Source organism: Aotus nancymaae, unplaced genomic scaffold, assembly GCF_030222135.1.
Source record: "Aotus nancymaae isolate 86718 unplaced genomic scaffold, 86718_ANA_hifiasm-v0.15.2.pri h1tg000032l_1, whole genome shotgun sequence".
Taxonomy (NCBI): Eukaryota; Metazoa; Chordata; class Mammalia; order Primates; family Aotidae; genus Aotus; species Aotus nancymaae.
Genome location: NW_026988446.1, coordinates 100366 through 123754, shown reverse-complemented (window position 1 = coordinate 123754; position 23389 = coordinate 100366). Strand labels below are relative to the sequence as shown.

At 40.2% G+C, this 23389-nt stretch overlaps 1 protein-coding gene across 1 annotated transcript in view; it reads right to left on the bottom strand.

The window, feature by feature from the left end:
- The window catches only part of ZNF670 (zinc finger protein 670), a 34134-nt gene extending 11559 nt beyond the window's left edge, over window positions 1-22575 (bottom strand). Inside the window, exon 1 of the mRNA XM_012472694.2 lies at window positions 22483-22575. Within this exon, the coding sequence (XP_012328117.1) occupies window positions 22483-22485 (3 nt within the window). The 5' untranslated portion in view covers window positions 22486-22575. The remainder of the gene's footprint in view (window positions 1-22482) is intronic.
- Window positions 22576-23389: the final 814 nt, after the last annotated feature.

Here is a 23389-nt window from a genome sequence, read left to right as displayed (position 1 = left end):
CTAGATTTTCTCTCTTCTTGGTTAATCTCACTAAAGGTCTATCAATTTTCTTTCTCTTATCAAAGAACCAGATTTTTGTTTCATTTATATTTTGTAAGTTTTGTTTGTTTCAATTTCATTTAGTTTTGCTCTATTCTGCTGGGTTTGGGTTTGGTTTGTCCTTTCTCTAGTTCTTTCAGGATTAACCTTAGAGTGTCTGTCTGTACTCTTTCAGACGTTTTGATGTAGGCATTTAATGACATAAACTTTTGTCATAGCATCACTTTTGCTGTACCTCAGAGGTTTTGATAACTTGTATCACCATTATCATTCAGTCCAAAAAGTGTTTAAGTTTCCACCTTGATTTCATCATTGGCCCAATGGTCATTCAGGAGCAGATCATTTAATTTCCATGTACTTGCATGGTTTTTGTGTTCCTTTTGGAGTTGATTTCCAATTACATTCCATTGTGGTCTAAGAGAGTACTTGATATGATTTTGATTTTCTTAAATTTAATGGCACTTGTTTTGTGGCCTATCATATGGTCTATGTTAGGGAATGTTCCATGTGCTGATGTGTACTCTGTAGTTGTTGAGTAGAATGTTCTATAAATATCTCTTAAGTCCATTTGTTCTAGAGTATCGTCAAGACCATTGTTTACTTGTTGACTTTCTGTCTTAATCTGTCTAGTGTTGTCAGGGGAGTATGAAAGTCCCCCACTGTTATTGTGTTCCCATTTATCTCATTTTTTAGGTCTAACAGTGTTTTCAAACTTTGGAAGCTCCAATGTTAGATGTATAGAGATTGAGGACTGTGATATTTTACTATTCGATGAGTCTTTTTGTCACATTATATAATGATCCTTTCTTTTTTTAATTGCTGTTGCTTTAAAGTTTGTATTGCCTGATATAAGAATAGCTACTCGAGAGAGATCCAAGATGGCTGACCACTAGCAGCTCGGGCACGTAGCTCCCAGTGAAAGTGCAGAGAACGAGAGGACGCCACACTTTCAGAAGAATATTTGTAGCTCACGGACCAGGAGATTCCCAGCGGAGGAGCTCCACGGGTCGCCAGAGCGACTCTTGTGGCCGGCACAGCGGTTTGGCTGGCGCCTTAAAGCGGCAGTTCTTGGTGCAGAGTCCAGAGATTCCTGGGCAGAAAGGCACCATCAACTTTAACACCGCTGTCTTGGCCGGCGCAGTGGATTGCTCAGATTTCGGCGCTGGGAATCAAAAAGTTGGACGTCCGCTCAGAGACCTAGTTAGAAAGTTGGTAATTACAAAGACAACAGACGGATACATATATAATGAAGGGAAGAAACCAGCCTAAAAAGGCAGAGAATACTCAAAATCAGAATGCCTCTCCCTCTACAGGGGATCGCAATTCCTCATCAGTAATGGAACAAGGCTTAATGGAGAACGAGTGTGTTCCAATAACAGAAGCAGGTTTCAAAACGTGGGTGATGAGAAACTTCTGTGAATTAAAAGAACTTGTTCTAACCCAATGCAAAGAAACTAAGAACCTTAAAAAAAGGTTTGACGAAATGCTAACGAGAATGGACAATTTAGAGAGGAATATAAGTGAATTGATGGAGCTGAAAAGCACAACACAAGAACTTCGCGAAGCATGCACAAGCTTAAACAGTCGAATTGATCAAGCAGAAGAAAGGATATCAGAAGTCGAGGACCAGCTCAGTGAAATGAAACGAGAAGACAAGATTGGAGAAAAAAGGATAAAAAGGAATGAGCAAAGTCTCCAGGAAATATGGGACTATGTGAAAAGACCTAATCTACGTTTGATAGGTGTACCTGAATGTGATGAAGAGAATGAATCCCAAGTTGGAAAATACTCTTCAGGATATCATTCAGGAAAACTTTCCCAACCTAGCAAGGCAAGGTAATATTCAACTCCAGGTAATACAGAGAACACCACAAAGATATTCTTCAAGAAGACCAACCCCAAGGCACATAATTGCCAGATTTATTAGGGTTGAAATGAAGGAGAAAATACTAAGGGCAGCCAGAGAGAAAGGTCAGGTTACCCACAAAGGGAAATCTATCAGACTCACAGCAGATCTCTCAGCAGAAACCCTACAAGCCAGAAAAGAGTGGGGACCAATATTTAACATCCTTAAAGAAAAGAACTTTCAACCCAGAATTTCATATCCAGCCAAACTAAGCTTTATGAGGAAAGGAAAAATTAAATCTTTTGCGAACAAACGAGTACTTAGAGAGTTCACCACCACCAGGCCTGCTTTACAAGAGCTTCTGAAAGAAGCACTATACATATAAAGGAACAACCAATATCAACCTTTCCAAAAATACATCAAAAAGCAAAGAACATTAATACAATGAAATATTTACATCAACTAATGGACAAAACAGCCAGCTAGCATCAAACGCCAGTATTAAACTTATATATATTTCAATTGGATAAAAAGCCAAAACCCATCGGTATGCTACATCCAGACCCATCTTACATGCAACAATACACAAAGACTCAAAGAGAAGGAGGAAGATTTACCAACCAGAGAGTAAAAATAAACAAATAAACAAAAAGCAGGAGATGCAATTCTCGCCTCTGATAAAGTAGACTTTAAAGAAACAAAGATCAAAAGAGGCAAAGAAGGACATTACATAATGGTAAAAGGATCAATGTAACAAGAATAGCTAACGATTCTATAGATCAACGAGATAGAAAATTAACAAGGATATTCAGGACTTGAACTCAGACCCGGAACAAGTAAACTTAATAAACATTTATAGAACTCTCCACTTCAAATACACAAAACATACATTACCACCTCACACCTATTCCAAACGTGACTATATAATTGGAAGTAAATCACTCCTCAATAATCGCATAGCATTTCATAGGTTTAAATGAAATATTGGTTGGCTGTTTGTTTGTTATCTTCTTCCCTTATTCCTTCCTGACTACATTATTAAGTATAATTATCAGTATACAAGAGGTTTTCAATACCCATTACTAATTGCATTCTAGCCTGGGCAAGAAAGCAATACTCCCATTCTCTCTCCCTCTTTCTTTTCCTTTTTCCTCCTCCCCATTCTCTCTCTCTCTTTCTCTTCCTTTTTCCTCCTCCCCATTCTCTCTCTCTCTTTCTCTTTAAAAAAAAAACAACAACAACAACAAAAAAAACTAGAGAAGAGGCTGGGCATGGTGGCTCATGCCTGTAATCCCACCACTTTGGGAAGCCGAGGTGGGCGGATCATCTGAGGTGAGGAGTTTGAGACTAGCCTGACCAACATAGTGAAACCCTGTCCCTACTAAAAAACACAAAATGAGCAAGGTGTGGTGGTGCATGCCTGCAATTGCAGCTACTCAGGAGTTTGAGACCAGCCTGGCCAACATGGTAAAATCTCATCTCTTCTAAAAATACAAAAATTAGCCAGGCATGGTGATGTATGCCTGTAATCTCAGCTACTCAGGGAGGTTGAGGTGAGAGAATTGTTTGAAACCAGGAGGCAGATGTTGCAGTGAGCCAAGATCACACCACTTGTACTCCAGCCTGGGCAATGGAGCAAGACTGTCTAAAAAAAAGAAAAAAGAAATCTACAATAAAATACTTGCAAGTCAAATTCAACAATATATCAGAAAGATCATTCATTATGACCAAGTAGGCGTTATCCCTGTGATGCAAAGATGGTTCAACATATGCAAACTGATCAATGAGCTATATAATATCAACTGAATGAAGGACAAAAACCATATAATCATTTCAACTGATGCTGAAAAAACATTTCATAAAATTCATCATCCCCTCCTGATGCATAGCCTTAAATACATGGTAACAGAAGGAACATACCACAACATAATAAAAGCCATATATGACAGACCCGCAGCTAGTATCATACTGGATAAAAAACTGAAAGCATTTTCTCTAAAATCTGCAACATGACAAGGATGCCCACTGTCACTACGGTTATTCAAAATAGTACTGAAAGTCTTAGCTAAAGCAATTAGATAAGAGAAGGCAATAAAAGGCATTCAAATTGGAAAGGAATGAGTCAAATTATCCTTGTTTGCAGATGATATGATCTTATATTTGAAAAAAATCGAAAGACCTCACCCCAAAAAAACTATTAGAAGCAATAAATTCAGTAGAGTTGCAGGATACAAAATCAACATGCAAAAATTAGTAGCATTTTTATATGCAAACAGTGAACAATCTGAAAAAGTAATCAAGAAAGTAATCTCATTTACAATAGCCACACAAAAAATTAAATACCTGGGAATTAAGGAAGTAAAAGATCTCTAAAATGAAAATTTTGAAATACATTAAAGCAATTCAAAACACTCAAAAATGAAAAAAAATTCCATGTTCATGGATCAGAAGGATCAATATTGTTAAAATGTCCATACTACCAAAAGCAATGTACAAATTCAACACAATCCCTACCAAAATGCCAATGACATTCTTAGAAATCCTGAAAGACCCAGAATAGACAAAACTATCCTAAGTGGGAGAAAAAAAACCTGGAGGAATTACATTACATGACTTCAAATTATACTACAGAGCTATAGTAACCAAACAGTATGGTACTGGCATTAAAACAGACACGTAAGGCCAGTGGAACAGAATGAAGGACCCAGAAACAAATCCATACATCTACAGGGAAATTATTTTTGACAAAGGTACCAAGAACACACATTGGCAAAAGAACAGTCTCTCCAATAAATGGTGCTAGAAAAACTGGATAGCTACATGTAGAATAAAACTAGACCACTATTTCTCAACAGATAAAAAAATCAAAATGGATTAAAAATTTTAAATATAAGTCCTCAAACTATGAAACTACTACAAGAAAGCATTGGGGAAACTTCAAAACACTGAACCGGGCAAAGATTTCTTGAGTAATATCCCATGAGCACAGAAGACCAAACCAAACATGGACAAATAAGATCCACATCAAGTTAAAAACCTTCTGCACAGCAAAGGAAACAATCAACAAAGTGAAGAGACAACCCACAGAATGGGAGGAAATATTTGCAAACTAGTCATCTGACAAGAGATTGATAAACAGAATATATCAGTATTTCAAACAAATATAGGAAAAAATTCTAACTATCTGATCCAAAAATGGGCAAATAATCCGATCCAAAAAATGTCTCAAGACATACAAATGGTAAACAGGTATATGAAAAGGTGTTCAATATCACTGATCATCAGAGAAATGCAAATCAAAATCACAATGAGATATCTCATTTCCATTAAAATGGCTTTTATCCATTTTTTTTTTCCAGGAAACAAATGCTGGAGAAGATATGGAGAAAAGGGAACCCTGTTATAGTGGTGGTGAAAATGTAAATTAGTACAATCACTCTGGAGAACAGTTTCAAGGTTCCTTGAAAAGTGAAAGCTATCACATGATCAGCAATCCCACTTCTAGGTATATAACATATCCACGAAACAGGAAATCAGTATATTGAAGACACATCTGAACTCCCATGTTTACTGCAGCACTATTCACAACAGCCAAGATTTGGAAGCAAAGTGTCCATCAACAGATGAATGAATGAAGAAAATGTAGCACATATACAAAATGATTTACTATTCAGACACAAAAAAAGAATAAGATCCATTCATTTACAACATGGATGCAGTGGAAGTCATTGTGTTAAATGAAGTAAGCCAGGAAGAGAAAGACAAACTTCACATATTCTTACTTACTTGTGGGAACTAAAAATTAAAATTATTGAACTCATGGAGATAGCAGAAGGAAGGTTATCAAAGGGCAGGAACAGTAGTGGGGGAGGTGGAGGGGATGTGGGAATGTTTAATGAGTACTAAAAAAAAAAAAAGAAACAAGACCTTGTATTTGCTAGCACAACAGGGTGATTACAGTCAAATATAAGTCAATTGTACATTTTAAAATAAGTAAAAGGTTATAAATGGTTTGTAACACAGAAGATAAATGTTTAAAGTTACGGATACCCCATTTACCCTGGTACAATTATTATGCATTGCATGCCCATATCAAAATATCTCATGTAACTCATAAATATATACACCTAGTATTTACCCACAAAAATTAAAAATTAAAACAAAACTAGTAAACATCCAAAATACGCCCTAAGAACATAATTGGAATTAAACTAGTAATCAACAACAGAAATATACTTGAAAAACATCCAAATAATTGAGGATTAAACTGTAAAGTTCTAAATAACAAATAGGTCAAAGGTAAGTCTCAAGGTAAATGTAAATACTTCAAAGGAAACTAAATAAAGTACATCTTCAGAGAATTTGTGAAATGCAGTACAAGTGGTGCTTGGAAGAAATTTAAAGTATCAAGGACATGTGCTAGAAAAGAAAGACCTAAAACCAATAATCTAACCTTCCATTTTAAGAATCGGGCTGGGCGCGGTGGCTCATGCCTGTAATCCCAGCACTTTGGGAGGCCGAGGCGGGTGGATCACGAGGTCAAGAGATCGAGACCATCCTGGCCAACATGGTGAAATCCCGTCTCTACTAATACAAAAAATTAGCTGGGCATGGTGGCGCGTGCCTGTAATCCCAGCTACTCAGGAGGCTGAGGCAGGAGAATTGCCTGAACCCAGGAGGCGGAGGTTGCGGTGAGCCGAGATCGCGCCATTGCGCTCCAGTCTGGGTAACAAGAGCGAAACTCCGTCTCAAAAAAAAAAAAAAAAAAAAGAAACTAGAAAAAAGCCAGCAAGGTAAACCTAAGTCAAGCACAAACAAGCAACAATTATAGAAAACATCAGTAAAGCTGCAAACAAGAAATCAATATAGAAAATCAACAATAACAAAATCTGATTCTTCATAAACATATAATTGATAAACCTATAGCCAGACCAAAAAAGGGAGAAAGACATAAGACACAAAATGTTGATCAGAAATGAAACAGTTCCATCATTACCACTAATGCTATAGATGTTTAAAAAAAAATGATTATGAACAACTCCATGACCACTAGATTGATAAATTCAATAAAATTAACCAATCCTTTGAAAGAAACCTCCAAAAACTCACACAAGGAGAGATAAACAAACATGAATAGGCCTATATGTGTTTTTTAAATTGGATCAATAAAGTAATAACTGTCCAAAAGAGGAAGGACAAGGCTGAAGACCCAGATGATCACACTGGTGAATTCTGTCCAACATTTGAAGAAGAACTGACACAAATTCTCTATACGCTTTTCCAGAAAATAGAAGCAGAGTACACATTTTCTAATGCATGCTATGAGGATAACACTGCCCTAACTACCAAAACTACAGGAGTACATTACAAAAGAAAACAACAGATTAAAAAAAACATAATCAGAGACGCAAAAATTTTCAATATAAAAATGTATTAATATACACCCCACCCAACTAGGAATTATGACGGATAAGCATGGCTGATTCAAAAAGCAAAAATCAATTTACCACATTGACAAGATAAACAACAAAAATAACATAATCATATCAATAGTTGATGAAAAGCCGTAAGGTAAAGAAATGGGGCAGAGGGGAGGAAGCCATTCAAATTGAGAAAGAATAAATAAAACTGCCTTTTTGCAGATTGATTGTTGTTTATTTGCAGATAACATGACTGTCTACGTACAAAATCCAAAAGAACCAACAAAAATCTCATTGAACTGAGATTATAGCAAAGTTGTACATGAGGTTAATATTAAAAAGCCAATTATCTTTCTGTATATTAGCAATGAGCAACTGGATAAAAAACACTTAAGCACTTATATAGCACCCAGTAAAAAGAAAGCTCTATATGACAAAACTATACATTTCTAATGAAAGAGAAAAAAATGAATAGAGATTCCATGTCCATGGATAGGAAGCCTCAATATTGTTAAGATGTCAGTTCTCCCCAATTTGAATAACAAATTCAATTATCATCACAATAAAAATCCTACCAAGTTATATTAAAAAAGAAAATTTATTCTAACACCTACGGGAAAAGGCAAAAGACCCAGATGGTCATCAATACAATATTGAAAAATCAAGTCACAGAATTGATACCACCTGACACGAAGACTTAATGTAAAACTACAGTAATCAAGGCAGTGCAATATTTGAGAAAGAATAAGCATGATAAAACAGGACAGAAAACCCAGAAATAAACCCTGACAAAGGTAAGCAACTGAACTTTCACAAAAGACTAATTCCTGCCTCAGCCTTCTGAGTAGCTGGGATTACAGGCATGCACCACAACGCCCAGATAATTTTGTATTTTTAGTAGAGACAGGGTTTTTCCAAGTTGGTCAGGCTGGTCTCGAACTCCAAACTTCAGGTTATCCACCTAATTCAGTCTCCCAAAGTGCTGGGATTACAGGCGTGAGCCACTGTGCCTGGCCGTGAACATACCTTCTTAAGGTGAGAGCACAGGGAGAGGTGGTACTGACTGGAACACAGTTACGCTCAAATGTCGTCAGGCCATCCTAATATGTGGAACATCCTGCATCCCTCACTAAAACTGCTCAATGACCACTCTCCCAAGTGTACTGTGCCCTCTGTGTGTCCAAAGTGCATATTTTACTTTGCAGGTTCTTCCACCACTTCACTGGGGTGGGTTTTCCTCCTCTCTTAATATCCCAGAAGGTTAACATTTTAGATGAAGGGCGTATCAGGAGACTCCCCTCAGCACAGAACAACCAGCTGCTTCACTGACAAACTACACTCCCATCCCTCAGTCTGTCCTCTGGAAGACGATGACCCAGGGCAGATATTCATCAGACACTCCAAGATAAGGCTACTGTGGGCATCTTGGGTTGCCCCAGACAATTCTGAAACTCAGGACCAGGAACAGGCAAGAGGGGTGGCTGAGGATACATCACTCTGAAGTTTCCACAGGGGGATCTCAACCCAGTGACATTCTGACGAAATGTCTGTGCTTAGGTAGAATAGGAGGATGAGGGGCACAGAGGTTTTTATACAGTGGTCAGGTGATTGTTCTCTGCTTTGCTTTTTTTTTTTTTTTTTTTTGAGACGGAGTTTCGCTCTTGATACCCAGGCTGTAGCGCAATGGCGCGATCTCGGCTCACCGCAATCTCCGCCTCCTGGGTTCAGGCAATTCTCCTGCCTCAGCCTCCTGAGTAGCTGGGATTACAGGCACGCGCCACCGTGCCCAGCTAATTTTTTGTATTAGTAGAGACGGGGTTTCACCATGGTGACCAGGATGGTCTCGATCTCTTGACCTCGTGATCCACCCGCCTCGGCCTCCCAAAGTGCTGGGATTACAGGCTTGAGCCACCGCGCCCGGCCTCTGCTTTGCTTTTATGTAAAGTATTCAGAAAAAAATCGAGTGTCTTAAAAGTTGCCATCCATTACTCAATGCAACAAGTGACAAAATAGCATCCATTCAAAAATGTATCACAGGAAACAAAAAGTTGATAATATCGTTGTGAACCAGAGAGGGAAAGTAGCATTTTGGAACCTGAAAAGGAAACTGGGATTTGGGGAATTTATTGCCAGCCTTAGGAGGAGGTGGGTGAGGGGACAAGATGGTGGATTTGAGACTCTGTTTTTCATACATTTTGAAGAGTCAGAGAAAAACGGGACACCTGGGGAGAATGGAGAACTGGTGACCCCACAGACCACAACTGCTCCTCCACACAAACCCTGCATACCAAGTGAAAATTTTCCTCCGATGATCCTTCCATCATAACCACACAATCTGAGGGCGACATGGGGCTGTGAGCACAGAGCTTCCCAGAGGGCTTTGGGCCAGGCCAAGTTTGCTGGAGCAGTGACAGGATGCCTGGGGTCCCAGCTGCTGGCACAGCCTCACCCTGCACTGGAGGGCACTGAGGGCTGAGCTGCACCATGGGATACTCAGGTCACAGACTCTGTAGCTGCCCACAGGGAGGGCTAGGTCTGGCCTCAGCCAATTCTGCCTAGTTCCAATCAGCCCCCTCCCCGTGTTAGCGTGCCCATCCTGCACACTCACCATTTCCCAACTTCTAGACTGTCCCTGCATCTTTTCTAGAATGTTGCAGTACCTGCAGTCAGGTCATAGAGCAACAGAAAATGCAGCAGAGTCATCTGGAGCCTCCTTCATCAGACGACATGGAGCAGTGAAGACAAGACCCTGAGCTCTGCCACCACTGGGCTCTTAAGACAAAGGCTCCACCAACTTGCAGAATGCTACCCGTTCCTCTCTGGCTTGCTATTGAGCTTCTGACTGGATAGGGCTTCACTTGCCACTGCTCCTTCCCAAGTGACAAGAAATGTGATCAGATGTGGGGCCCAATGAGGCCAGAATGACAGGTTCTTGGCTTCCTTCCTGTGCTGGGACCTGACCTCACCCAGTAGGCATTTGCATTTAGGCAGAACTTTGTACTGTTGTCTTCCTACACTCCATGGGGCCTTCCTGCTTTTTCCTCCTGAACACAGGGGCACAGCATGGACAGGAAATTACAGACTCATTGTCCAATGGAGCCATCTGTGGCCTCAAGGAAAAATGGGGCCCAGGTCAGGCAACAAGAGGGAGCCAGACCTCTGCAATTTGGGATGAGGCTGTTGGCTCTCTCAGTCTATGTATTTCTTCCCTTCCTCTCCCCCTCCCGCTCCCCCTCCTTCCCTCCTACCCTTCCTTCCTTCCTTCCTTCTTTCCTTCTTTTTTTTTCTTTGATGGGGTCTCACTCTGTCACCCATGCTGGAGTGCAGTGGCACAATCTCGGCTCACTGCAATCTCCATCTCCTGGACTCAAAAAATCCTCCTGCCTCCCTCAGCCTCTCAAGTAGCTGGGACCACAGGTGCATGCCCCCATGCCCAGCTAATTTGGTATTTTTTTGTAGAGACAGGGTTTCACCATGTTGCTCAGCTGGTCTTGAACTCCTGAGCTCAAGTAATCTACCTGCCACAGCCTCCCAAAGTGCTGAGATTATGGGCATGAGCCACCATGCCTGGCCGGTCTATGCATTTTCAACCAAGAAAATAAAAAGATGCCAAAAAGGAACTAAAATTACTAAATGCATAAAAACACTGGAGTTATATGGCAACAACATTCCATAAAGGAATTGCAAGGGAAGAAAAGCAAACATTTGCTATAGCTCAGATAAGGAGGCTGTTTCACCTACAGTTCAAAATGAAAACCCTCATTCAGAAGGTTAAACATATTCTAAGTTTGAGAGCCAGACTCTGCTGAAATGCAGCCCCAGAAGAGACGAGTCCCTGGTGATGAGGAAGAAAACCTAAGGAGTTAACTCTCTGAGTACAACATGCCCTCCTGTCTTACAAGTTTTCTTATATGAAAAAATAAAGCCCCTAAAAAGACTGACAAGTTCAACTCTACTAAAATTAAGAAGAGTCCATCAAATGGTAGACTAGAATGAAAAGAAAAAATAACCTGGGAAAAATACTAATATTTTCAATCTTTACAAATGGAAGTGGAATACCATGTAAGTATGTTTAAAGCGGGAGAGTAAAAGCAATAAACATGCAAATAAATGACTGAGAACCATTTGAAAACTATTTCATAGAAAATGATTGAAATATATTTCACAGAAAATGACCACATAGGAAAAATGCTCAAAACCAATAATAATCAGTAAAAACTATATATAGCCACATAGAAATAAAGAAATAAGGCTAAGTATTTGTAAGGAATAAACACTTATTTATGAAGGGTCAGTTAATCCATACATTCCATTGGCATTTTCTAGCAAATGTGAATTTATCTGCAATTTTAAAACCCAGCACGTTTTTCTCAATATGTAATAAATTTATGAAGCGCTGCCACTTGGGACAAAAGGACACTGTCAACATCAAAAAATAAACTTGTGACAGCTCAAGTCCCATAGCAGTGTAATGGGTGAGTAGGGGACCCACAGCCTCCAACAGCAGTATGTGTGCAACAGATTGAGGCAAAAAATCTCATAAAAAAAGAGCAGAGTCAAGATGGCCAACTCGACACAGCCAGGAAGGTCTATGACTCACAGACCAGACCACCAAGTAGACCAGCACACTACAAACACAGGCACTGACAGTGGACAGAGAAATGATACAGACCCCTGGGCTGAAAGGGGAGAAAGGTGGAAACCCCGCACAGAACCAGGCCTCATTTCTGGCCCTGACTGGCTCCCAGGAAAGGAGTAAGATAGGTATGGAGTGGCCCACTCTTGCCATAGGCCTCCAGGATCCTAGCTGCAGGAGACCTACAGCCCCCATGGACACCTGAGCTGGAAAACATAACTGCACAGACAGTTGACAAAGACAGAATTCTTTCCTGCACGGAGCCCAGAGGTTTGGTGCAGAATTAGCTGCAGTGGAACATGGTCATGGACGCTCATCCCCCAAAGCTTACATACTCCTCACAGCTTTGAAAATATAAACCAAAAATAACATTCTAAGGCCCCTCAGCCATTTGATTGGGCCCCTCATTTCAGCTAAGGGTATTCCAAAGTTAACCTGAAAAACTACTTCAGGCCATGATGGGAAGAGGGAGTTGGACAAGCTTCTTTATACCCTCCTCCCTTTTGGAATTCGTGAAAAGTCAACCAGCATTAACATCAACACAAACCTTAGGTTCCAATGATAAACATTTACAATCTATTCCCTCTAAAGCCTGCTATCTGGGGGGTTCATTTGCATGATAAAATCTTGGTTTTCACAACCTCTTGTTACCCAGACATTCCTTTTTATTGATAACTCTTACAACCAATTGCCAATAAGAAAATTTTTAAATCTACCTATGACCTGGAAGCCCCCACTTTGAGTTGTCCCACCATTCCAGATCAATATAAATCTTGCATGTATTGATAGATGTATCATGTCTCCCTAAATGTACAAAAGTAAGCTATACCCCCAACTACCATGTCATTGGGACCTCGTTACATACTGTAACCTTGGCAGAATAAACTTTCTAAATTGATTAAGACCTGTCTCAGATACATTGAGTTTACAAGTAGTACCCCAAAAGCCCAGATAACCGAGGCAGAAATGGACAAATGGGATCACATCAAGTTAAAAAGCTCCAGTACAGCAAAAGATACAATCAACAAAGTGAAAAGACAACCCACTTGAATGGGAGAAAATATTTGCAAACTACTCATCTGACCAGGGATTAATAACCACAATATATAAGATGCTCAAACAACTCTAATAGGAAAAAAAAATCTAATAATCTGGTCAAAATATGGGCAAGGCTGGGCATGGTGGCTGACACCTGTAATCCCAACACTTTGGGAGGCGAGGTGGATGGATCATGTGAGCTCAGGAATTCAAGACCAGCCTGGCCAACATGGTGAAACCTCATCTCTACTAAAAATATAAAACTTAGCGGGGTGGGGTGGTGCACACCTGTTATCCCAGCTACTCAGGTGGCTGAGGCAGGAGAATCTCTTGAACCCAAGAGGCAGAGGTTGCAGTGAGCCAAGATCACACCATTGCACTCCAGCCTAGGTGACAGAATAAGATTCCATCTCAAAAAAAAAAAATGGGCAAAAGATATGAATAGACAGTTCTCAAGACATACAAATGGAAAACAGGCATATGAAAAGATGCTTAACATCACTGATCATCAAAGGAATGCAAATCAAAACTACAATGAGATATCTCACCCCAGTTAAAATGGCTTAAATCAAAAGGCAGGCAATAGCAAATGCTGGCAAGAATGTGGAGAAAAAGGAACTCTTGTACACTGTTGGTAGGAATGTAAATTAGTGCAACCACTATAGAGAAAATTTTAGAGATTCCTCAACTAAAAATTGATCTGCCATATGATCCTGCAATCTCACTGCTGGGCATATACCCAAAAGAAAGGAAACTAGTATATCAGAGAGATATCTGCACTCCCATGTTTGCTGCAATGCTGCTTACAGTAACTAAGATGGAGAAGCAACCTAAGTGTCCATCAACAAATGAATGCATAAAGAAACTGTGGTAATATATACACAGGAGGATACTAGTTTGCAAAAAAATATAAAAAATAAAAAGAATGAGATCCAGTCATTTGCAACAACAACATGGATGGAACTGGAGATCATTATGTTAAGTAAAATTTGCCAGGCACAGAAAGACAAATATTGCATGTTCTCACTTATTTGTGGGATATAAAAATCAAAACAACTCAACTCATGGGCATAGAGAGTAGAAAGATGGTTACCAGAGGTGGGGGAAAAGTAGTTGGAAGCTGGAGGAGAGGTGGAGACAGTTAATGGCTACCAAAAAAATAGAAAGAAGTTAAAAAGACATACAGTTTGATAGCACAAGATGACTACAGTCAATAATAATTGTACATTTTAAGATAGAGTGTAATTTGATTGTAACTCAAAGGATAAATGCCTGCTACCCCAATCTCCATGAGGTCCTTATTTCACATTGCATGCCTGTATCAAAACATCTCATTAATCCATAAATACATACATCTTTTATGTGCCCAAGAAAGTTAAAGAAGACAAAAAAAAGGTAGTAACTAACAAATGCTGGCAAGGATATGGAGAAAAGAGAACGCTTGTATGCAGTTGGTGGGAATACTGACCTATACAGTAGTACAACTACTATGGAGAACAGTTTGAAGGTTTTTCAAAAAACTAAAAAAAAAGACCTGCCATATGATTCGGCAACCCCCCTGCTGGATAAACACCCAAAACAAAGGAAACCAGTATATCAAAGAGATATCTGCACTCTGGTGTTTATTGTAGTTTGGTGTACGTGTCTGGTTCACAATAGCCAAAATAAGAAACAACCTAAGTGTCCATCGACAGATGAATGCATAAATAAAATGTATATACACGCAATGGAGTACTATTCAGCCATAAGAAAGAATGAGATCCTGTCATCTGCAGTAACATGGGTGAAACTAAAAGTCCTTATGCTAAGTGAAATAAGCCAGGCACAGAAAGACAAACATCTCATGTTCTTAAGAGAGCAGAAGGATGGTTACCAGAGGTTGGGAAGTGTAGTAGGGGGATTGGGGAAGAGGTGGAGATAGTTAATTGGTATTTAAAAAACAAAAAGAATAAATTAAGACCTAGCATGTTGCAATGTTATCCACTGTAACTCAGGGAAAGAAAAAAAAAAGGGAAAGGAAAGAAAAAAGACCTAGCATGTGACAGCACAACAGAATGATTATAGTCAGTAATAATTTAATTGTACACTTTAAATAACTAAGTATAATTGGATTGTTTGTAATACAAAGGATAAAATGCTTGGGATGGGCACCCTATTCTCCATGATGTGATTATTACAGATTGCATCCCTGTATCAAAACATCTGTACCCCACAAATATATACACCTAGTATGTACCCACAAAAATTAAAAATAAAAAAAAATTTAAGAAAAAAACATGGATTAAAGACTTCGTTGTAAAATCTAAAACTATAAAAACCCTAGAGGAAAACAGGACATATCATTATGGACATAATCCTTGGCAAATATTTCATTACAAAGTCTCCAAAAGCAATTACAACAAAAACCAAAATAAAGAAGTGGGACCTAAACAAACTAAAGAGCCTCTACAGAGCAAGATAAGCTGTCAACAGGGTAAACAGACAACCTATAGAATGGGAGAAAATATTTGCTATTTACATATCTGACAAAGGTTTTTAATATCCAGAATCTGTAAGAAACTTGAACAAATCAACAAGGAAAAAAAAAACAACTGCATGAAAAAATGGGCAAGAATATGAACAAACACTTCTCAAAAAAAGACATATACATGCTCAAGAAGTGTGTGGAAAAAATGCTCAACATCTAATCATTAGAAAAGATCCAATTCTGTCAGAATAACTATTACAAAAAAGTCAGAAAATAACAGATGTTTGTGAGGTTGCAGAGAAAAGGGAATGCTTATACACTGCTGGTGGGGATGTAAATTAGGTTCGGTCACTGTGGAAAGCATTTTGGAGATTTCTCAAAGAGCTTAAAACAGCATTACCACTCAACCCAGCAATCCTATTACTGGGTATATATCCAAGGGAATATAAATCATTCTACCAAAAAGGCATATGTGTGTGTATATTCACTGCAGCTCTATTCACAATAGCAAAGTCATAGAATTAACCTATATTCCCATCAACAGTAAAATGAATAAAGAAAATGTGGTACATATACCTCAGAGAATATTACACAGCCGTAGAAAAGAGCAAAATCACACACACTGCAGCAACATGGATGTAGTTGAAGGCCATTATCCTAAGCAAATTAACATAGTAACAAAGAACCAAACACTACATGTTCTCACTTATAAGTGGGAGGTAAACACTGAGTAACACATAGACACAAAGAGGTAAACAGACACTGGTCATACTTGAAGATGAATAATGGAAGAAGGGTGAGAGTCAAAAAACGACCTATTGGTTACTATGCTCACCACCTGTGTAATAAAATCATTTGTACACCAAATCACACTGATACACATTTGACCCATGTCACAACCCTGCACATGTAGCCCCTAAACCTAAAATATAAATTGAATTAAAAAAAAATTGGTGAATGATGAAGGTCTGAATATGAAGGTAATAATCACATGCCTTAAAGTACTATGAAATCTTTTATACTGTTTTTTTCTTGAGTTATGTATTTTGAATTTTCATTAAAATCTAAGAACTCATTTATAAATTGACTAAAATACCTTTTACTAAATATTTATATTTGCTTTCACAGTTGTATTTATTTATTATTATTATTATTTTAGACTGGGTCTCACTATGTTGCCCATGCTGAAGTGCAATGGTGCAATTACAGCTCACTGCAGCCTGGAACTCTCAGGCTCAAGTGATCCTCCCACCTCAGCCTCCCAAGTAACTAAGATCACAGCTGCAAACCACCAGTGCCTCGCTTTTTTTTTTTTTTAAGTACAGACAGGGTCTCATCATGTTGCCCAGGCTGGTCTCAAACTCCTGAACTAAAGTGATCTACCCACATCAGCCTCCCAAAGTGCTGAGATTACAGGGGTGAGCCACTGTGCCCACCCTTATTATTTCAAACAAAATTTAATTTACACTTTTAAGAAAAAAAACACAAAAAATATTTTCAGCACAATAGTATATTAATAGTAACATTAAGCTACTAAAAATTCAAGAGGTAAAACTATGCAGCCATAAAAAAAGAGCAAAATTCTGCTTCATGATAAACAGATGGTTAATATACAAAAAATAAGAACAAATAATTAGAACTGTGGTTCACATCTCTGAGCAGAAGTTAGAAATGATTAGAACACCAGAACTGCACAAAGTCTGTTTATTCACCTGGATAGTGAGCCTATTACTTTATAGTCTTATTATTTAAACTTAGCATAAAACAATTTATTTCAAGAATTATCTATGATTTTTTTTCAGGTCATATCACTCAATTCACTTGTTTTTAACCAAGAAAAATCTCACATTCAAATCATGGAATAAAATTCTTAAATACTTGCCCAAATGGGAATTATGTGCCAGCAAGATTTTATAAAGATGAACCCCATGCTCCATAGGTTAAATATGTTCTGAAGCTTGGGGACCACTCTCAAGGTGGAGATAGCCCAAGGTGGTTCATTCCTAGGGAATGACTGAAGGAAGCATGTGGAACTGGAAATTTAATTCTGGGAGCTCCATACACCCTATTATCCCCAGCTTACAGTAAGGAAATGCTTTCTTCTCCAGGGTCTCAATTCTCACCAGTGACCAAACACTCTCCCAGAGTCAGGTGAAGGCTCTGATCTGTGAGTCTTTTTTCTGATACCAAATGTGTGGACTTTGCTGAACACCAACCAATTCTCTAACACCTACTAATCGTCCAGCAATTAAATTCTGACACCACTCAGACTCAACGCATACCCCACAAGCTCACAGATCAGTTCCACAACACTGCCCACACTGCACATGTCAGTTGCAAGCCCCAGGGGCCCATCTAGCCTTCTGACCAATTGCTTATAAGTCAAAGGTTCCCATCACCCCTTCCTCAAGTTTGATGATGTGAAAAAAACTATTCCCAGAACTCAGCAAAAACAATTTACTGATGTTTACTAGTTTATTATAAAAGATGTGACTCAGGAACAACTCAATGGAAGAGTTGTAAAGGACAAGAGAACATAGCAGGGGAAGATGGGGTGAGTAGGTAATCCTGTTAAATATCTGCAACTTAAAAAACAACAACAAAAAAAACATTCTTTGTGTTCTCCAGGAACAGCCTGATGAAAACAAACACCTTCTCATTATGACTTAGATGATGCTTCCTTTATGCATCATAAAGCCTGAAACAGACACTGTAATTTTTTTTTTTTTTTTTTTTTTTTTTTTGCCTCATAACCAATTAGCTGAACAAATTCATCTTCAGTGGTCAGAACAAAATACTTGTTAACCAAATTTTACTTAAGTTTCCCTCCTTCCCTCAGGCCCCTGAACTTTGATACACTTCCATGCTGAGCCAACATACAACCCCTCTTTATGCATCTCCTGTGAACAGGCTGACCTCAGGATGAAATGTTCTCTCATCTAGAATCCATCTGGCCCTCTTCCTCTCCCCTCCTTTCTAATCTAGTCTGCTCCTTCCTATGAAAGAAAGTCCTTTTCTGCTTAACCTTTAACATGCTTGCAGCTCTTACCCCTGGTGTTTTTCCACATTGCAATACTTAAGAATAAACTCCCCTCTTACATAATTCTGAATTTACTTTATTGCAGCGGTCCCCAAGCTTTTTGGCACCAGGGACTGGTTTCACGGAAGACAATTTTTCCATGGATGATGGGGATAGTTTGGGGACCAAACTGTTCTACTTCAGATCATCAGGCATTAGATTCTCATAAAAAGCACACACCCTAGAGCCTTCCCCTGCACAGTTCACAATAGGGTTTGTGCTCCTTTGAGACTAATGCCACCACTGATCTGACAGGAGGAAGAGCACAGGCGGTAATGTTCGCTCACCTGCCGCAGCTCACCTCCTGCTGCATGGCCTGGATCCTAACAGGCCACTGACAGGTACCGGTCCATGGCCCAGGGGTTGGCAACCCCTGCTTTATTGAATAATGTCTAGAAAGAATGCCAGGACAATGAAAAAATTACACACTTAAAAAGGGGATCCCATCCTTTCCTTCCAGGGCCAACCACATCCACCTGTGAACACCAGATTTCCAGGACTCTGTAGCCTCTCTCAATATAAAGAGCTCCTTTCATGGCTGGGGTGAGCAGGTGGAGACACCTGTAAAGGAGGCTCCCGAAGAACTGAGTAGGCCTTCCATGATCTTCTTTTACAGGCTTCACGATGGCCTTTGCTGGCAGTAACTGAGCTCCAGCTTCTGTTTCTCAGTCAAGGTTATTCAGTTGTTTTAAATTTTTTAAAAATAATATTTGAAGAATCCAGAAAAATAACTCAAACTCAGTGTTTACATTTATAGAAGAGAAGGAAATTGTAAGGCAATTAGACTTAGTACCTCAACTGGAAAAGCTGAAGTATCTATCCCTACCATACAATAAACATATCATTTATTTATTATGTTCATGATAACAAATCATCTCTAGGAGTTGCCAAGTCCTGTCCCATAAAATTTAGCATTAAACCCCAACGTCCAGATAACAGGATACAGAACACAGTTATCCACTGTTAGAAATTCTCCACCCTGCAAAAAGGAGGTACTGATGTTTTGATAAATATTTGTAATTCACCAATTTATCTACAACACTTGCTTGTGGAAATGTATTCGTTTTTCTGCAGCTATAAAATAAAAAAGATTTTTCCAACTTTTCCCTAGTAACATTACGATATGGTTTAGCTGTATCCCCACTCAAATCTCAACTTGAATTGTAACTTCCACAATTCCCACATGTGGTGGGAGGAACCTGCTGGGACGTAACTGAATAAAAGGTGCAGGTCTTTCCCATGCTGTTCTCGTGATAGTGAGTAAGTCTCATGAGAGCTGATGGTTTTAAAAACGGGATTTTCTTTACACAAGCTCTCTCTGTCTGCCGCCCTCCACGTAAGATGTGACTTGCTGCTCCTTGTCTTCAGCTATGATTGTGAGGCCTCCACAGCCATGTGGAACCTAAGTCTTTTAAATCTCTTTCTTTTGTAAATTGCTCAGTCCCAGGTACGTCTTTATCAGCAGCCTGAAAACAAATACACATTCCCAAAGCAAAGCCCTAGAATTACATTTGAAATCACTCTCAAAAAAGAATAGACCTGAGAAACTTACTGCACTCACTTTTGGGAAGAAAAGGGTTAACAAGAAATTCTTCTTTTTTTCCTCTTAGCGGACAGCCACACCGAAGCGAGGGGGACAGAGATGGCCAGCTCTCGCTTACACCCGCTGCCTCGGAATATGACTAGATTTTTTTCCCCACTGAAAAACCACCTCTTTCTTGTCTCTTTAGAAATATATATATATATTTTTTATCTTTCAAGCTCTATGAATAAAATATATTTTAAAGTTAATGAAAAACTGAAGCTGAACTAAGTGAATAAATCTCTGCAAGGCAATAAACTTGGGGAGGGGGTGTGCTGAAAGGAACACCAACATCTCTGACTCAAGTGTCAAGTTGGGTTATTGTATCACTTCAGAGATCCTCACAGGCCCATCCTCCTCACAGAAATATTCAATGACCACCCTCCCAAGAAAACACTGTACTGTGCCCCACTGTGTGCCTGAATTTCTAAGCCCTTTTCTGCCTAAACTTCAACATGCTTGCAGCTCTTACACCTTGTGTTTTTCCCCACTGCAATACTTCAGAATAAACCTTTTTTTCCGACACTGACTCTTGCTCTGTCACCCAGGCTGGAGTGCTGTGGCACCATCTCAGCTCACTGCAACCTCCACCTCCTGGCCTCAAGTGATTCTCCTGCTTCAGCTTCCTGAGTAGCTGCGATTACAGGCATCCACGACCATGCTGGGCTAATTTTTGTATTTTTAGTAGAGACAAGGTTTCACCATACTGGCACAGCTGGTCTCAAATTCCTGATCCACCCCACCTCAGCCTCTCAAAATGCTGGGATTATAGGTGGGAGCCACCACGCCCAGCCAACTCCCTTCTTACATAATTCTGATTATGGTCCTTTTCTGGTTCTTGCACCATCTCATTGGGGTGGGTATTCCTTGCCCTGTGAGAGTTTTTCTCCATTCCCAAGTCCGACAAAATCCAGAGGGCAGGAATCATTTCTAGCTTTTTCCCTTAACACCAGCATCTGACTGGCTGCCCACCACCGTGTCTCCGAGGAAGGATGAAAACTGTGGTTGGAGGAAGAAAATCCTAATGCCCCAGGGATTTGTTTTTTAGACGAAGAGTATACTAGGAGAGGTCTCTCACCTCCAGGGCACCCAGATGCTGCCTGGAGAGGCTCTTCTCCCATATTTTAAACTGTCCTCTGGGAGGAGATGACTCAGGAGAAGATATTCGTTAGACACTCCAAGAGATCTGGCCGCTAAACCAGAGGACCAAGAAAAGATACGAAGGTGGCTGAGGGCATATCACCCTCTAAAGTGTCCAAAGGGGAACTTCACTCCAAAGATATTCTGGTAAGATGTGCACACTCAAAAAAGACAATATTAGGAGATGCGCAAAGTCTTTTTTTTACAATTAACTGTCAGGTGATTTTCTGCTTTCTACTCGTGTAACGTTCGGAAATATTTTAAGAGTGAAAACAAATATTTTAAGAACGACTCACTACCCCGAAAAAGTAACATACTGCATCTGTACGAAATGTACAATGAAAGACAAAGACTTGATAATGTTGCATTTGAATGTAGGCAAAGAATTGGAAATTTAGGATTTTACTAGAAGCCCCATAAGAGTTAGGCTGTGGGAACAGGGTTGTTGGTTCACAAAAAGGCAGGTCCACAAAAAGGCAGGTGGACTGTTAAAAATAATTAAATACAAGCACTTAGGGAGACTGAGGTGGGAGGACCGCCTGAGTACAAGGTCCGAGACTCCATCATACATATGTACATACACACATGAATAAACAACAACCAAAATGTAACGCATGCATTTCTTGTAAATTAATAACTTAAAGGGAAATAAAACAGCCTTAACCACGAACCCACCGGTTAACCTCTGGTTATATAACCAGGAGCTCTCTAGCTCCGCAGTCCATGGGCGGCGGCTATACGCTGTACACAATCATTGACCTCGGTCTGCTTCCTCGGGTTCTGTATAAAAAGCCTCTCCTTCCCCAAACCACAAACCACGCTGGCGGCTTCCTAATCCACGACTCTGCTCAGACTCTTTAATACTTTAACGGCGCCTCAGTTTTATTTCTAACAGGAGAAAGGCGGTTTGGGGGACTTCACAGACCAAAGTTCCTCCCACACAGGAACCCCAAACCCCAACTCGGGACTCTCCCCTGGGACCCTCCCGCGGGCACCGCGCGAGCTGAGGGAGACGCGGGTCTGCAGGGGCGCAGCTGCCCAGAAAGGGTTCCGGGCCCGGGCGGCGCGGCGAGGCAGGGACACGCCAGGTCGCCCGGGGTCTGGCTGCCGGTCCGGCCCAAGGCCGCGAGGCACCAGCGGAAACTCGGGTCCGCACCACGGGGAGGCCCGTGTCAGCCGCGACCGCTCCCTGTCGGCTCCCCGCTCCCCCTCAGACACCTGGCCGGCAAACTCACCATGTCCCAGTCTCCAGGTGTCTGGGGTCCTCCCTAAGGACCTTCCAGGACCTGCACGTTCCAGACCAACAAAAGCTGCCGCGGAACCACTGGGACGTCCCAGGGCTAAGGGGAAGGAGCAGCGGGGACGCACAGACCCCCCCAGGTCCCGGAAGCTGCCCCTCCTTCCCAGCGCCCGATTGGACAGGGCCTTAGGCCGCGCCCCCTCAGTCCTGAGTGACGGGAGATGCAATCAGACCAGGGGCTCAGTAAGGCCAGGTTCTTTGCCTGCAGTCCTTTTCCGGCACGGATTCTGCCCTGTGCTGATACCTGGCGCCCCCGGGGACTTTCCCATTTAACCATATACAAAAGATTATGTCCATTTACGAGTAATATGTGTGATATTTACAACTGGAAACACTCTGATAATTATTTTAACAGTTCAGATTTCGCACTTTCCTAGCCTCTTGTTTTTTAAGGAGGCATCTTGAATTTTCTTGCTCCCAGTGGGATTAGAGGCAGCCCGAATTTTGAAAAGAGAACGTCCTCTCAGGTAGCAATGTCCAATAGAAATAAAATGAAAGCCACGTGTGTTATTTTAAATGTCCCAGTAGCAATAGAAAAGAAAAAACGTGGAATTGATTACAATGATTTAACCAAATGTATCCAAAAATATTGTTTCAATAGGTGATGAATATAACATTATCAATGAAGTTTTTGGTTGGATATTAAATTTTCAAAATCACTCTGTATATTAAGCTACCAGCATGTTTCAATTCAGATAGGGCATTTGGATACGTGTGTGGTTTTACCACTTTAAGGTTGATCGAGGGGTCCAGGAGTGCCTGCTTGTTCCTTTCATATAACTGTTCAGAATTTATTGATTGCTATTTCCTAATTTCACTTATCTCAGTGACAGTTGCCAAAT